This window comes from Anarhichas minor, unplaced genomic scaffold (assembly GCF_050575085.1).
Source record: "Anarhichas minor isolate MPS153535 unplaced genomic scaffold, ASM5057508v1 ptg000004l, whole genome shotgun sequence".
NCBI classification, from domain to species: domain Eukaryota; kingdom Metazoa; phylum Chordata; class Actinopteri; order Perciformes; family Anarhichadidae; genus Anarhichas; species Anarhichas minor.
The window spans coordinates 6,390,618-6,408,236 of NW_027466450.1; the positions used below are offsets into that span (position 1 = coordinate 6,390,618).

Genomic DNA, 17,619 nt, shown 5'->3' on the forward strand with positions numbered 1-17,619 from the left:
GGAACGGATCAGACAGCGGCGGACAGCGGGCTGGTCACAAAACGCGGCGGCGGAGTCGCAGAAAGCTCGGACTCGGAGTGCCCAGTTACTCAACGGGTGGAGAGCTCCCTTTACCTTTCCACGTGCGCTCATTAGACTAATCTCGTGATCATGACGGAGTAACATAGCTCCACTGATGACCTCCGCACTACGTACAGTAGTTACGTCACAAACGTACGTAGCTCTGAGGTCCAATTGGGTGCCAATGCTGTCATACTATTTTCCATAGTGTTTATGTTTAGTTAGTTAATTTAATACTATTCTATTTCATTGTATATACTGTCATTTGTTTACTCTGTTATTTGTATTGTATATGTTGTGCATTTTTATACTTAATATTTTTATTTACTTTGATTGCAAGTCTTGGATGGGCAAAGAGACCAATGATAAGTAACTGTGTGATGGTTTGGTGCTCCAGGGGCAGAGCCATCTGGAAACTTGTGCACTGCACTCCTGGGCTTTTCACACACAGCAGGGAATATTTTATGTACAAAGTAACTTGAGAGATGGAGAGTGTAGTACTAAAGTAACTTGACAGGCAGTCTATGAGCAAAGGTAAACTATTCCCGTCTGTGTCTGTCTCAAAAATGGTTGGGTATTAGATTTCATGACTGGCTTCACCTAGTTTTTTTTCCAGTTTAAGCTTTATTACAACTCATCATTGCCAGAATTGACCTTGTCATGATTGGACATTATCATTTTGGAGTTTTCTACTGAATAACAACAGGGGGATTGGATGCATTTGAATACTGTATATGGGCAGAAACCAGTGGAAATGCCTGTAAGGTCCCTTTTTAAGGCGACAACACATGTTCTGCTGTCGATTCAGTATGACAGTACACGATTTGATGTTATGCATCCATGTAATTGCAGATGGTAATGTGTTACATGCTACTTTGCTCTGGTATAGAGACATTGTTAATCCCACCACACCTAGAATCAAGGCACGTCTTTAAGATGTTTACGATTATGCGGCAGTGTCTAATAACAGGAAATAAATGAATATGTTATCCTCTGGTTTCTATACATTGCAGGTGTTCTATTTATTTTTTTTGTATTTTTAAGAAGCGGTTACTCCGCATGATGTGGAGGTTTGCGTAATTTGATAACAGAAACCACTGTAGTGAGGGTGATGAAGCAGGTCAGCTGACTGATGACGTTTCAGCGGGAGTAACGTCACTGAGAGGAAGCACGTACAGGAATCACTTGTGCCCGAGTTCGTAAGAAGCCAAAAGCTGAGGAAATACGTCTCAATAAGTCCGCAAAATAAACACCGACAAAAGGTAAGAAGCTGATCATCAACATCTTAAGCGTTTTGGTTGGTTGTTGCCAGTGAAGTATCTCTCTATGCGACTTAAATCCGTCTTTGCCGGGTCCATTCGTGTACAACGTGGTCTTCTGCGTTACGCTGTTTCCGGGTAATTCAAAGTCTCTTTTTTTAATCTACAAGAAGTTCTTACTTTTACTGTAAAATGTCTCCATATGTTTTACATTGGATCATTTTACATACCTCACAGAGGTTTCTAACTTATAATAACATTGTTTGACGGTAGGCCTGTCTAAGATACACTATGCGACCTTTTCTTTGTTGGAGCTCGTCACATCACGGACACAGTAAACGTGTAGAGGTAACAGTACGTTACTGTTTGTGTATTAACAGAAACTGCAAAGTTACCTAAAGTGATTTTGTAACAATGCCGGGTCCGAGTTACACAACTGTGAACCCCCTAGTGGCAGAATGAGGTTTTTTTTTTTTTTTTTTTTTAATCAAATGCAGCCACGGAAAGTAACACAAAACACAATTAGATTGGCCAATGGAAGTAATTATCATAAGTCAGTAACTATTGACAATGTAAAGCAACTAAGTGTGTGTGTGTGTGTGTGTGTGTGTGTGTGTGCGCGCGCGTGCGTTTTTTCCTCTGATAGAAACCATGCCTGTAGACCTTAACAAAGGCAAGAAGGCATTTGTCCAAAAGTGTGCCCAGTGCCATACTGTGGATGAGGGTGGGAAGCACAAGGTGGGGCCAAACCTTTGGGGTCTGTTTGGACGCAAAACCGGCCAGGCAGAGGGCTTCTCCTACACTGATGCCAACAAAAGCAAAGGTGAATACGTTGTGCAAGTTTCCAGTATTTTAATAGTCAAAAGGAATGATGCTGTGTGGCTTAAACATTCTTCTTCTTCACTGTGTTTGCTCACTTTGATTTCAGGCATTACCTGGAATGACGACACCCTGATGGTTTATTTGGAGAACCCCAAGAAATACATTCCAGGAACAAAGATGATCTTCGCTGGCATCAAAAAGAAGAACGAACGATCCGACCTTATAGCGTACCTTAAGTCTGCAACTTCATAAAGAACTCTTTGTCGGCGCGTCTTTGCCAGTTTTCGTGCACTTACAAACTGAACTGGTAAAGAGGCCAGGACTTGTCTTTCTGTCAAAATCAGGTATGACTGGCAACCAATCTCTGACTGGTAAAGACATGATAGGTTTCCATCTTTGTCACAGCTGTACTTCTGTTTCTCCTCCTCCTTTTGTGGTGGAGAAAATGATATCCCCTGGTTTTAACAGGTTCCTTTTCTAGCATAAATTATTAAAATGTATACTGTGTATTCAGAATGTAGGGACTGAAAGCTTTGTATTCTATTTTCTTATTGTCATCCAGGATTTTTTTTTTTTTCAGTACTTTCTTGATTTATAATCAAGCTGTCTTAAAAACTGTCTGTTCCAAGAATGAATATGCCATGTCTGCTTATAATTTGATGATATCTCAACAGTCTTTTAATGTCATTATTGAATGTGCAAGTTAAATAGAAGACAAGAAACGACACTACACGTTTATTCTTTTTCTTATTTGTTTGACACAATGTTCCTAGAAGTGAATCTGGTCAGTATTGGGTGTCTTAAAACAAATACTAAGTGCTGGGTGTGGATGTATCATGTCAGGCTCACATGGTGTTCTTGTTTCTACAGTTTTGGCTCATGTAGATTCCTGAACCAAATTAGTGCAATATACTGTAGAAGAAAGATGCCTTTTTCCTCTATAAATGAAGCAACTTTATATTTGTAGCTTCAAAGAGCCTATTTGAATTTGGAAGCTGATATAAAAAGTCACGAATGCCTCCCATTTTTAAAGATGTTGGTTAGAGGTTGTTTTGTCTCGGTGAAAACTCGATGTTGGGTTACAGATGTTGTCTGGCTAACAGTAAGTGCATTTGTTAGGAAACTGCAGGTAGAATGGCTGGTACAATTATTAAAAAAACAAAAAAAAACGTGTTTTGACCTGTGTCATGAGCTAGTAGCAAATACCAGAGGTTTCTAAAGAACGCTTTTGTTTAAACTCCTTTTTCTAAACGCTCGGGTGTGATTGTATTTAAAGAGGTCATTGGACAAGGAGTGTCCATGACGGGAGACAGCAGCTAAGACCGTTTTATCCATCAGAGTTGGGTTGCGTCTATATTCCTAGTCGATGCTGTGGAGTATAACTCCCTCTAGCGTCCAGAGGTCACATCTGCACACAGATCCACTAATACTATAATGGTATCAAGGAATTCGATTTTCTGACACCCCCCTCCTGCCAAGAAAAGTCGTTTTCCATTATTAAATTGTATAGATAAAGCACAGCAGATTCCACATTTGCCAAAGCGTGTGGCTTGTGTAATAGATGTTTCATTGTTCTTCAGGCGATAGTCATTCAATTTTGTCACTCATGTCAGCCAGCAGTGCCATCACCAAAGCCTCGTTGGGGATTGCATAGGAATCCATTATGGTTGACACTGCTGAAGCATAATTTCATGAAATTATAATTCACACACAACATGGGGGCCTTTTGCCTTTCAGCAGCCTTATAAATGGAGCACTGCATTATTGCTGAAAGCAATGATCATCAAAGAGCAAACATCCACCATTTTTACATCTTTACATACATCTACAATATGTATTATGGTATGCTGAGAAGATGACGGATGACTTTACACTAATTATCATCATCATCATCATACTTAGAGCGCAAGTCAAGGAGGACAAGCGGTTCAAATGACTGCTGGAGCAACACTGAGCTCCTGTCTGTGACGAAGCACGCGTCAGCGGGACCGAGCCAACCACAGGCAGCGTCATTTGCACACAAGAAGACCCATACGACGGTGGTGCTCGGTGGTGGCTCTCTGGGAGATGATCAATGCACGTGGTAGTCCACGCGAGCTTTAATTTCCTTTACTTAGATCTGCTTTGATGGTCTTAAATTAAGTGAATGGTGTGGAGATGCTGTGGAGGAATATGCTGGTGCGCAAAGGGAGTCTCCATCCTTCTCCTCACAGAGTGGAAACCGGGTATGTAGCCAGAGCACCAGGGGCTCCCAGGATAACGCATCTTGGAAGTTATGGTATTCAAATGATTCTCTACTTGAACTCTCAGTAAAGCCTCATAGATGGTATTTCTCTGCGCGACTTCGTGGATTTGGTTCGCTGAGGACCATCTGAAGAACAGGCATGGCAGTGCCAACTATGGTGTTCTCTGACGTGGAAAGTTTTCTGGACTCGCATCCCGAGCTGTTCGAGGACTACCTGAACAGAAAGGGGAAATATAGCATGGTGGAGAAATGGCTCAAGAATCACAAGGCGAGCAAAAGTTCGGCGGCCGCAGCTCTCGCCTGGCCGAGAGAGGAGAAGAGCAACGCGTGTAAGGACAGCTGGGCGAGCCAACGCGACGGCCTGCAAAGGAGAGTCTCGCAGAAGGAGCTGCGCAAAACTTTCGCCACATCAAAGGCCATCAATGTGAACAGGACGTACGACGAACATGTCAATTCCAGGGCCCAGGAGCCCCTGACGAGCATGAGGAGGAGAGCTCTGCTGAGGAAAGCGAGCTCTCTGCCCCCGACCACTGCGCACATACTGAGCGCACTGCTGGAGTCCAGAGTCAACATCCCCCAGTACCCGTCCACAGCCGTGGATTTTAAGTATTACCTCAAAGAACACAACGAAAGAGAGTTTTTCCTGGAGCTCGTGAAAGACATATCTAACGACTTGGATCTAACGAGTCTCAGCTACAAAATCCTTGTGTTTGTTTGTATTATGGTCGACGCAGACCGGTGCTCATTGTTTTTAGTGGAGGGAACAGGCAACAAGAAGACACTGGTGTCCAAATTCTTTGACGTGCACGCAGGTACCACTGTTTTACCCTCAATTAACTCAGATGAAGTTCAAGTGCCGTGGGGGAAAGGAATCATCGGATATGTGGCTGAGCACGGAGAGACAGTGAACATTTCTGACGCCTATCAGGTGCCTGCTCCTCTTTCTGGATGCATGCGTGTGCGCATTAGCATGAGACACAGAAAGAGAGAGAGAGAGACTCAGACAGGAAGACAGATCATTTACTTTCACTCTGTCATTTTATCTGACACAGTTAATTGATCATCAGTCAACATGTGTAACAAAGCATGGGAACCCAACACCAACAGCTTGTGACAAACCATAGTTTCACAAAGACATCACTGAGTAATACAAAATAAGTCAATTAAGGAGAGGTATCATTTTCTCCCTGTTGTTTTTGCAAATCTCACTTTCTACAATGATTTTAAGAAAGTAAGATGATACTAAATTATATTAAAGCTGCAAGGACATGAAATTACTTTATGTTATGTTATGTTAGGGGCCTTTTGATAGTGTAGAAGAAAAGTCTAAGAGGTTGTATTCTTGGTAGAACCAATGTTCACAGTAGAAATGAGTAATAGAAAAGAAAAATATGTTATTTTAATGTCCATAAATGGCCGTCCTATTCAAGTCAGACATTTGTCTGTCATATATATTGTCGTTATCTTTGTGGTTTGGAGGACTCAGAGTCCTGATGAGTTGTGCATTTCACTGCACCATCATCTGAACGTAAAAAGGGAAACTGGATTTGTTTTGTGCAATAAGTGCTTACACTGTGTTTTAATTGTGCGCTGTCCCTATGGATTGCAGGATCGTCGGTTCAGTGATGAAATTGACAAGCTGAGAGGGTACAAAACCAAGTCACTCCTGTGCATGCCCATTCACAACAGTGATGGAGAGATCATTGGGGTTGCTCAGGCCATCAACAAGACTTCAAGTGGAGAACTCTTCACTGAAGATGATGAAAAGGTAATTTCACAATTATAGTTATATGAGTATGCTGGGTGAAGGTAATGTTCTCTCATAACACAATATGTGTCCCACTGCTTGCTTGGCATGAGCAGAATAGATCAAGATGATTGTGTTGGCTTTTCTTTGTTTGATTCAAATGCTGTCTTGACTTACAACCATTTATTATCATCTCAGTTCATATAAAAGGTTTGTTTTCTGCACATGTAAAAGGTAATATGCCACGTGGTTTTATACAATACTGTAGTTTGGTCACATTTTTACACACATCTGCAACAAGGCACTAGGGATAGCAATGGCAGTTGGTTGGTCTACAGAGCAAAGACATCTTCGTACAGACATGCTACTCAGTGGGTGAATCGCTAATACCCTGTGACTTTTCCTCTAGCGCCACCACATGGTTGACAATTTGGGATTTATGTGCAATCTCTGTTTTCAGTTATCATTTATTCACACACAATTTGGTACGGTCGTTCATTGTTAATACTGTCTGTTGTTAATGTCTGGCTTGACATTTGTTATTCAGAGTAAAATGTAAGATAATACTGTAGTATAGCTGTAATGTTCTCATTTTTGATTGCAATGTTGTTATTAAATATTTGCAATAGCAGATCTAATATATTTATAAAACAAATGGATTTTCTGAAGTAAAAAAGGTATTTTTCTCATACTTTGTACGTTATGATTTGCCATTACCTGCAAGCATTTAACTTGCTATGGAACATTTCATTAATTGTTGGGGGATTCATCAGTTAGGGGAACCTTTTTGTGGCCTGATGCTCAGACTGACTCTCCGTTTTGTTTTTACCTCATTATTAGAATTGCTGATCTATTGTCATGAGAGTTTGAACATGCCTTTACGTCTGTCTTTTCCCCGCGCATCCCTTCTTAATATTTCACAAGCAACACTAACTGCAAAACTGTTAAACAACTGTCTGATAAACAGGCTGTAATGCTGAAATGATCAGTTTGTTTCTGTGTCCAAGCTGAACTAATATTTATATATATAAATTCCTTCAGCTCAGTCTCACTTGTAGCATATTTGCCCTGAGTCTGAGTCTCAGTGTTCAGCGCTCAGTTTCTAGCTAGGTCATAGCTTGTCTCTCAGAGTCATCACATTTTCCCGAGGCAGTATCTTCCAAAGGGCCAGGGCCCTGTTGTATTGTCACCAAGAATAACAACTTTATATAAGCTGTTCTGAATCTCCAAGTGGTGAGTGCTTTACTTTAGTGCTTAGTGGCACTGCCAGAGTGTCAGTCTTGAATTTAGTGTCACCATTTAGATTACACGACTTACTACGTGATTGCTAATGGAGTTACCCGAGCAAAATACGAACTGTTCCACTTGAGCTGCTTATTGGCCAAAAAAATCAGACTAGTTCTTCCAGGTGTGACTGCTATTTAGTATTTTACGCCGATGTGGATCAGCTCAGTCAGGGAACAGATCAGTCAAGTTGGCAGCTGTGACAAACACAAAAGGCAAAGATGGAAGTGAATGAAGACAATATACAAATAGGCTATAATATGTCAAAGCAGTAGGTGGGGGTGTTACATCTCACACTAATCCAGATAGACCTATTTCTGAATGAACGTTTTTTTGACTTATTACACATCATCAGAGAGGCACGAGGATCACGTGTTTAGTCCATCAGCGCACATGAATAGAAGTAACAGAAAGGCGGCGACAAGCCGACACACACTTGTTCCCTCATTGCAGCTGTGAGCCCCTAAAGGGGAGAGGAGATGAAACATGACAGCACAGAGCTAGCTGCGCTTTTGTTTCAGGTTTAGGTTTCACTGCAAAAGACTAGTTTTTTTTATTTATAGTATGTTTTTCTCCATTGGAGCTCTACCGTCAAAATTGCATCCATTGTTCTTAATAGATGCAGATTAGGAATTCTTTTTTTTTCTTGCTGATGTTTTGAGTTCGTTTCACATTGCATTAACGTCACACTAATGCTCAGGATGGCATACAGCTAAATTAGTAATGAAATGCAATGCCAGCATCAGAGAACACAGTAAGCTCCCTGCACCGCACAGCTGCAGCTCTGCTTTTATGGAAGCCCCAAGAAAATGTATCGCACTTTTCAGAGCATGAGACAACGCTGCAATAGCAGATGCCATTAGAAACGTTATTGTATCTTTATTTGGACAAATGTTGTTCTCTATACGCTGAAAGCTTATCGGATATTTAAACACATTATGGCTGACTTTAAATCCCACGCTGCCTTAATTGTGTTGTGTTCATACCCTGCAGGAAGGGAGTCCTTTGGGAAGCCATGTATAATTGCGTTGTCTGATTATCTTCTGTAGAGGAATATAGCTATTGACTTAATTTAAGTGCATAAGCTGACCTCATCCTGCTATCTCTACATATTGCGTTATTATCTTGATTTAGCTTTTCTTTTACTTTGCATGTCTCTTAACACATTTTACATTACGTTTTTATTCAGGTAGACATTTTCATGAATCTTCTCTTGATAACATGCAAGTTCCCCCATGTAGGTTCCATTTGCCAATATAGTTTAACATCTGTACGAGTCGATTGTCTAATAGCATTCTCACCTCACCGCTGTGCTCCCTCTGGCTGCCAAACTCTCTGTCAAATTGGCTCGAAGCAATACTGTAATAACTGCGTTCACACAATTTCCCAATGAAAATCTACAGCTAAAGAAGAGAGAACACAATGTCTGCTTGGAGCCACATTTCTTCAATACGTTCCTGCAGGATTTCAGATCAAATCAAATTCATACAGTGCATTATTTCAAACTGGTTCCTTACATAGTTCTTTATACAACAGCAAAATGTCACTTAAATCCACTTAAATCAAGAGGAAAAAAAAAAACGACAACAATGAAAACAACATTTGCAATATGAGGGTTCTGCAAGATATGGGAAAAGAATATACGCAGATGACATACTGTACAGTGGGAACCCCCAAAGAGGCAGACTTGGCTGCCTATCCTCTCAAAGAGCAACAGATACAGGGGATGATGGGGGTGATTAAGGGCTTGAATTGAACTCTATGCTGGCTAAGTGACTGAACTACAATATTGACTCCTTGTCTGTTATCCTATTTTGCATAGTTTTACTTGGGTTATTTGCAGTCCGATGCATCATGCGTCATTTGTTATTTGCAAATAACATAAAGAGGACATTTTGTTAAATGAAAAAAATAAGAGGAGCTAAAACTACCATGCTGAAGTAGCATATTCAATGCAGCAAATTGTGATTGACTGAGTGGACAACTCTTAAAACAAGTAAACATAAACCGATACCGACCGATATCTGGCAGATGATGACTGTTGGTTGCCTTCATTGGAGCCAATTCTCTGCATATAGGACAGCATGGATGCTTGGTGATACAAAAGCTTGTTTGTCCAACTGACAACATGTTTGGCAGTGTAACTGTATAATGAAAGTGTTTTCATTGATACAAATGTCTCTCACCACCTCTGACCTTATCTCCGATAGCACTGCTACATACAAAAAGGTACAAGCTATTTCAAAAAAGCTTCTAAAATAAAAACAACAAACTTTGACACACTTCGATCTGATCCCACTGTTGTGCATATTTATTTTTAGTATGTTTGTGAACTTGTTTACAAAGTACAAGAAAACCTCAAAAGAGTCACTGTAGTTAGAAGGTTCATTTGATCCAGTTTCTCGCATCGTTTATGGCGACAAGAAGAGGAGCAATAATTGTTTACAAAGACTTGATTTGTCTTGATGTTACTGCACTGATGCAACATCCACTGCTTAGTTGTTGTGACCTTGCTTTGCTCCTGGCATTTCTCCATGTACCAGCAATGTGTAGAACAATTTAATAATTTATGGCTAATAGTTATTGAGCAGCAATCCTGGTGTGGTACAGTGTCTATTAGCTGTGTTGTATTAGGGTCATAAATTACAGCCAGTCAATTATATCATAACTGCTACATTTGTGTGGAATTTTACTTTGTAAATCGTGTGGTGGTATAAAGGGAGAAAACAGAATTATGAACGGTCCTTTTTTACATGGTATTCATTTGACTCTTTATGTAGATACAAATGATTTGTAAAAGGTATTAGAGTGTAGATTCCTGTTGCATAAATATTTGATACCACCTTCAAAAGGAGCAATCATTGCTAAGTATATTTGCAAAACTATGGTACAGGCTAGGGAGCCCCATATGAGATCAGAGGAAATGGAGAGCAACATTGGATTAACCTTACCACATGCAAAGTGAACACAGCACTATACCAGTTGTTATGGAGAGTGGGAAGTGGAAAGAAAGAAAGCTGCTGGCTTTGGCTATGTAATTTCCCTTGGCTTGCCTCATCTTCCAGTTGTGGAAGCGGAAGTCATTGAGGTTAGAGGAACTGACTGTCCCCGAGGCCTCGGCCAGTTAGTTTGGTTATTAAACCACTCTTTACCGGTCTGTCCACGGGTCTCTAGGCAGAAACGTCTCGTTTGTAATGCAACCTTGTATAATGGCCTGCCTGACAGAATGTAATTAGAGAGGGCAGTGCTTTTCTTGGGTTTGCCTGTAGATCCATAGCCAGATACCCAAAGTCCTGCTCGCTAATGAATCTGCTCCTGCTGGGACTATTGATGGCCACCGCCTTTCTGGAAGATCATTATTAGAGAATTCCATAGGCCAGCTGGAAAAGCATTATGTATGAGCTTATTGCTCAGCATCATCTGTTTTCCATGTCTGAAAACAATTGCATAGGGTGCTTCATTATGTATAATGACTGAATGAAGTGCATAAAGTTAATGTACTCATTATCACGACAGATTATTATCACATTATGATTCGCATTGTTTTTTTGATTTAGGGATTTAATTTGCACTTAGCAAAAAGAGTATCATAACTTACACATCAGTGTGACATTTGTTTGCGTTTTATGGTATTGATTGATTTAATTGATTTGACGACTAAACATTAACTACTATAAACACAATAACTCTTTGCATCAGTGGTACACAAAACAAAACTATAAAACCAATCAAACACACAGATTCAACAGAAGAGTGACAAAGCTTGTATATTTCAATCTTCATAAGATCTGGTGAATGAAGATTTGTAGCCTGATTTGTATGTAAAAACTTTCTAACTCCACTGTTGTATGTATATGTTCCCTCAATCTTGAGTCTCCCTTTAGTACAAACCATTCATTCTTGCTATAGGCAAAGCGATCTTTAAATTCAGATGGCCATACTACCATTGAAATATAGACAGAAATTAAGCATATACAGCCAATCCGGGAGAGCTGTTTGATTGTAAAGAGAAATTACAGCAATTGGAGCAATTAGAGCAGGGTTGCTCAACCTTTTCCAGGCTGCGATGCCATTTTTAAGTCTCCAATTATCATGACCTCAGCAATTAGTCCTGTCAAGTTGGCATGTGAGCACTGAAGAAACTCCAAACGTATTACACTGAAATATGAATATATATTAAAAACATGTTTTATATATTTCACTATAGCATATCAAATTTTCAGCATATTCACTTCCTGCATGAGACGTCTCTCCACATGGGGTCCCTAACTCAAGGTCGTGAACTTGAGGAATACCTTCTTTTTTTTTTTTTTCAAGCTTCCCAGTTATCAACACAGTGCTAAAGGATTCTGTTCTTTACATGTTCATTTGTGGCCGATGAGTAAGTGAAGCGATATCCTTTCTAAAGGGGGAAAGAGATGTCCTTGTATCCGAGGCCACAGCTGAGTAACTTCCCATTCATGTATTGTTGTGGTGTCCCTACCACCAGGCCGCACTGAAGGCTGGTAAATATTAGTGGGTTTGTTGTACTCATCGTATTGTTTACACGGCAGCCAGATGCTAAAGATAGATAACTAAACAAATAGGCAGAGTAAGGAAGCACCCAACCTCAATTCTATTGATTCCATGTTAAGGAGGCTGAGTGTCTCTCAGATAAGGCTAATCGTAGTTGTATAGAATTCAACCTGTGTATTCACATCACAGCTGTCTTAACAGCATGCGGTTGCAGCCACTTCTCTGCGTCCTGCGTATTGGCGTTCATAATGAATCAACAGTGGTGAGGAAAAAAATAAATGTGCAATTCTAAACTAGTAAGACGTTGATTCGATTTCAATTTATATTAAGTAAAGTCATTAGGCCACATCAAGTGATTACATTATTTATGTGAAGAAAAATATGAATGAAATAAGGAGTTAATGTTATCAGCCCAAGGCACAGCAAGTCTGACTTTTCAGTCAAATAGTAAAATGTCAGTTGAATTGATTTATTTGTCCTAGCATGTAATGATGCCACTGAAAGGCCATTTACTTGTTCCAATTTGAAAGCTACGTTTTTCTCGCATGAAAATATTACTCGCTCAACTTTTTTCTTCTCCTTTGCTTTCTTTTACAAAAAAGCTCTAATCTCATAGTCAGTTATAAAATTGGCTACGACAATATAGATGTCCTGCAGACTTTTCTTTGGGTGTTTACATTCTGTGTTTCTCTCGAAAGCACATTGTTTAAATCCTTGAGCTCTAACAAATCTGTTGAATGCTTTTCCCTCCTCGTGAAATATTTGCAAGGCAGATTATTTGAATCCAGCAGCCTTCTTCTTCACTTCCTGTTGGCTCATTTATATGCTTCCTCGCGTGGTGCTGCCATCTGTAGATGAGTGGAGTAGCGTTAAACCATTGCAGGACATTATATTGCGTTGCCCACATGCACAATACAGACAAAGTGGTGACCACATTGTAGTTTAAAGATGTCTAAAAAACGTTTATGGGCAGCTCAAAGGAAATGTAGATCAGGGACCATGTTTGATAAATAACCCTGTTTTTCTGCTAAATAAAAGTCTGTTTAATATGTCCACAGGTGCTGCAGATGTACCTGCCTTTCTGTGGTATTGCGATCTCCAATGCCCAACTCTTCGCCGCCTCAAGGAAGGAGTATGACAAGAGTCGGGTAAGGACAATAAACCCCCCCATCCCTAGGATCAGCATTACTTCCTCCCCCCCTGATGCTGACACTGAGGCTGAGTATTGATCAGCAGCCCACTTGCTGCCACTGCAGTGGGGATCACAGAGCGGCATGCAGTCCTGCATGGACATTTTCTCTGGATCTATGGTGGGGGATGGGCTGAAGTAATGTTAACAGATGCATTAATTCATGTCACACAAGGAAGAGAATATAATGAAATTAGATTGTCACTACCTGAGATAAAGGGCCTAATTTACCTTTACCCTGTTGGTTTATGGTTTACGGATACTATTAATAATAGTAACAATATTAATAATAGTAGTAGTAGTATGAATACTAATACTAATAATCATGCTCTAACAGCTGACCAAGGCAAAACATATTTATGTAAAGTGGCTTTTACACTGCGTTTCAGCGCGTGGTTGAGATTGTTTGGAATGATGGCAGTGGTGTCTTTTTCTGTCGCTGTTATTCAGGCACTCTTGGAGGTAGTCAATGACCTGTTTGAAGAGCAGACTGACGTGGAGAAGATTATCAGGAAGATCATGCACCGTGCCCAGACATTGCTAAAGTGTGAGCGCTGCTCTGTTCAGTTGCTGGAGGACATTGAGTCACCGGTACCGTTGTTTTTCCTCTGCTGTGTGTTTACGGCTATCTGTCTGTACATTTGTGCATGTGCATGTCTGTTCTCTCTGTCTGCTTCTAGTTTTACTAGTGAGCACTGTGCACCTTCCAAGAGCTTAGGTGCATTTCTTCCCCTCTCAAAACTTTCAGGTGGTGAAGTTCACCAAGTCGTTTGAGCTACTGTCCCCTAAGTGTAGTGCAGACATTGAAAGCAGGTATGTATGGTGTTTCAGTGTTAAAATCTACTCTGCTCCTCAATAACAGTCGGCCTAATGAAAACCATAGCTTTGCCCTCCTTTTTCACATTTTCTCATCCCAGTAACCTCTTTTAATTAAATAGTTGTATCTCCACCTTTGTTTGCCTTTGGCACCAGGGCTTCTGTAAATTCTGCACAGAGCCTTGTTTTAATCTGTAAAGCTTCCATCAAGGACAAAAAATAAAGTATTAAAATTGAATATTTGTAGTACTGTGGGAGTAATATGCTGATGCTGAATAGAAGGCATACTGTAGGAGCCCTACTTAATTGGGTTTTGCTGCTTCTCTCCACTGCTTGGGATGGCTGAATGGAGAAAGAGAGGCTTAATATTGTGTGGGATGTTTATGGATGAAAACCAACGCTGAAAGGAAGACAAATTATTCCCCAAGTCCTGCACTTGCCAAAACTGATATGGTCACGTCAAGGCAGTATTAATAACCACAACATTTATTTAAAAAGTTAGAAATGAGTTGCAATTAAATAAATATCAGTCTGCTTGAGTGGCCAATTTAGTCTTTCTGACTAAACACTCCCCCATACGGATCTGTGTTTCATATTAATTAAATAGCCATTTTGTGATTTCAAGTAATAAAACTACACATTTGCTGAAATGACAAAAGAAATACAGCATCTCTTTGATGACACTAGTTTCCCTAAAGGTTCACATCTGAATATCAAGGGCTGCTGTGCAAGATTCATGTGTGTAATTAAGTTAATACATTTTGTGTCAGAAGGCGAGTGCACTGTAGGATTTCTAATGTGCCTTACAATCCCCAGCCGCCCCCATGGGGAGGATCATTTTGAGCGAGTGTACAATGCTGCTAGTGTGTCTGTGGCAGATAAATGACAGATGTGAGACAGGGGAGAGACAGAGACAATGGAGAGAAAGAATGAAGAAGTAGATACTATAAGGCATCTTGCCATCACACCCATGAGGGTTATTCCCTGCCGCGCACACAGCTGTATCACTAAATCAAAGGAATTCAAAAGACCTGACAGAAGTGTCCCTGCATCTTTATTCTAGTCTGGAAAGACAAAAATGAGCCACACTGAACATGTAACTTGTTACGTTTGGTGAGGTAAAAAGTCAGCCCACTGCAGTAAATGTGAATGGGAGGTCTGTGCAGGGATGCAGGTGTTTCTGTGGCAGAGTGTGGGGGCGTTTGGCAATGAGGAAGACAATCACACAATTAACTTTTCATTACTTCAGGAGAAGCTTACTGATATCTACTGTATGAAAAGTTCATTAAATGCAAGTCAATGTAAAACAGGGTCCACAAGGAGAAATAAGAAAGGCCTTTTGCCAGCTTGCAGTGAAAGAGAATACAATATTTTTACTTAAGTACAAAAGTTTATTTCTTATTCTTATCACAACAAAGTTATCATCTTAAGGATTGTGTTTGAGAATCAAACCTCTCCTGAGAAAAAGTGGAAAAATTTGTCCAAGTGCTGTTTTTCTCTGTTATGCTCCTTTTGTCATCCTGCCGTCTTATTCTCTGACCCTAGTTTCAAAGACAGTATGGAGAGGTCGTCTTACTCAGACTGGCTCATCAACAACAGTATCGCAGAGCTGGTAGCGTCCACAGGACTCCCCGTGAACATCAGCGATGCCTATCAGGATCCTCGCTTTGATGCTGAGGTAAACACACAACAACATAACTTTCAAATTTGACATCCACGTAAAAATGATCTCAACCAGCATTACAGACAAACCAGTAGGAAATATGCCTGTGACGATTATCATTCAGGTCATAGTATTTCAATGAAAACTAGATTTGGTTTTCAAGATGTGTCACCGCTCATCCAAGAGGCATCTTCATTTCAACTAAGCAGTGTAGAGTCCCAGGCATTTTGATGCTCTATGGGATGTTCACATGTCGATGTCACATGCGAGTCAATGAGGTCACATGGCACATTTCATTAAAGGAATACTTAGCCCGCAAAATTACTCGCCCTGTGTTGCCTTGAATTCTTAAAAAAAAAACTGATTTTCTTGCATGCCTCAACGCTGAACAAAGACTCAGAGAACGGAGTCTTATTCATCCAGTTGTATGCTCAGCACGTCCCACACACATGCCTCTTTGCCTAAACCTTACTGTTTAAAACACTTTGCACTCGTCCGGACTCACATGTAGCGCACCTGCACAAGCGTGCGACGGTTGTTTTAAATAGTAACGTTTGGGAAGTAATGAGCATACGATTGAGTAAACGTGACTTGGATTAAACTGCACGAGTTACGTGAGAGTCTGCAATTGGATGTTTTCATGTAGCTTTGCTGTTGTTAAACCTAGACCCCACTTACTTCAATTCATCCAGACTCCTGTTCTTTAGAAAGATGGATGGATGGATGGATCAGACCTTTCTTATAGATAGCATCTGTGTTTGTTTGTTTTTTAATAAATTATTATTATTATTATTATTAAATGATTCTTTAAGAATTCAAGGCAACACAGGGTGAGTAATTGAAAGTATTCCCTTAATGGCTTGGGAGCGATGTCAGGATGGCATTTAGATTCAGTAGACAGATAGTTTAAACATACATGAAGAAGACCATCAATATGAAACAATAAGCTGTCTAAACGTTCTAATCAAGGTTTCATAACAATTCACATTAGTTAATTGGACTCTGATATTTCACAAGATTGTCCTGTGACCTTAACGACTCACACAGGACCTCAAGGACTCCTCCAGGTGTGAAGATTAAAATGGCTGCCAGTCAGCAGGAGTGATAATGCCTCTTGGGAGAGTCCTCAAAACCCAACATTAAGTTCAGTTGCCTTTAACTTAGTACTTTGTTTTATTGGCAACACATAGTCAGAACTTACAAACTGCCCATTTTTCAATTTTACAGCTGTTAATTGATCTCCGTTGGATAAAAGCCCTTTAACACCAAAAAGCATCAACCGCAGCTGCATAGAGCTAATCAGAATCCCACAGCGGCTACCACAGCAGTCCGCTCTGCATCCAGGTGCAAGCAGCAAAAGTTTGACACGGTCAACCTTAAGCAGCAGTGACAGAAAAATGGAAAATGTGTGCTGGGCGGAAAAGCTACCAGCAGGCTCCCACTGAAATATATAGAGAACTTGCTGCTTCTCGCTTTTCAAGGGCTTTAAGGGTTCTTATACCTCCTTGTAGACTTGCACCCTCCATTAGATGTGAGGCATGTATGCATACTCAATACAGTAATAATCAGTGATGAAAATATAATTTAATACTTGAGAGCTGGGTATTGTTTTAAATCTTCCAATACAAGGGCATATACTGCTAAACGTCCAATAGTAATACCTCACTTTGAAGAATATAAACATATTTTTTGAATTTGTTTCAAATGCATTGGTGCTTAATGCTCTGGTAGCAGTTGGAAGCAGTATATTCTGAATTAATACAGTTTAAAATGAGTAAAATTGTGATTCAAATATGAAATTAGCAGATCAAAAAGTAAGTAAACAAGCAGGGCTGTATAAAAGATTATTTTTGAAACAGTGCAGTAGGAAATGTTTTCTGCAGATGCATGGTAATCCTCATATTACACTATTTCCACCGTTTTTAGGCAGACCAGTTCTCAGACTTCCACATCCGCTCTGTGCTTTGTGTTCCCATATGGAACAGCAACCACCAAATCATTGGTAAGTTTTCTCTTAAG

The 17,619-nt window shown here is 40.2% G+C and overlaps 2 protein-coding genes across 2 annotated transcripts in view; both read left to right on the forward strand.

Annotated features, from left to right (window-relative positions):
* Positions 1–380: 380 nt before the first annotated feature.
* LOC142967803 (cytochrome c-b-like) lies at positions 381–2,868 on the forward strand. The gene is made up of 3 exons (XM_076107401.1): positions 381–1,322; positions 1,966–2,142; positions 2,248–2,868. The coding sequence occupies exons 2-3, from the start codon at positions 1,971–1,973 to the stop codon at positions 2,391–2,393; spliced, it is 318 nt and encodes a 105-aa protein (XP_075963516.1). The 5' UTR covers positions 381–1,322; positions 1,966–1,970; the 3' UTR covers positions 2,394–2,868.
* A 1,657-nt stretch (positions 2,869–4,525) lies between these two features.
* The window catches only part of pde11a (phosphodiesterase 11a), a 28,461-nt gene continuing 15,367 nt past the window's right edge, over positions 4,526–17,619 (forward strand). The window contains exons 1-7 of the mRNA XM_076103502.1: positions 4,526–5,314; positions 5,996–6,154; positions 12,991–13,080; positions 13,572–13,712; positions 13,870–13,934; positions 15,483–15,615; positions 17,527–17,602. Of these exons, the coding sequence (XP_075959617.1) occupies positions 4,526–5,314; positions 5,996–6,154; positions 12,991–13,080; positions 13,572–13,712; positions 13,870–13,934; positions 15,483–15,615; positions 17,527–17,602 (1,453 nt within the window). The remainder of the gene's footprint in view (positions 5,315–5,995; positions 6,155–12,990; positions 13,081–13,571; positions 13,713–13,869; positions 13,935–15,482; positions 15,616–17,526; positions 17,603–17,619) is intronic.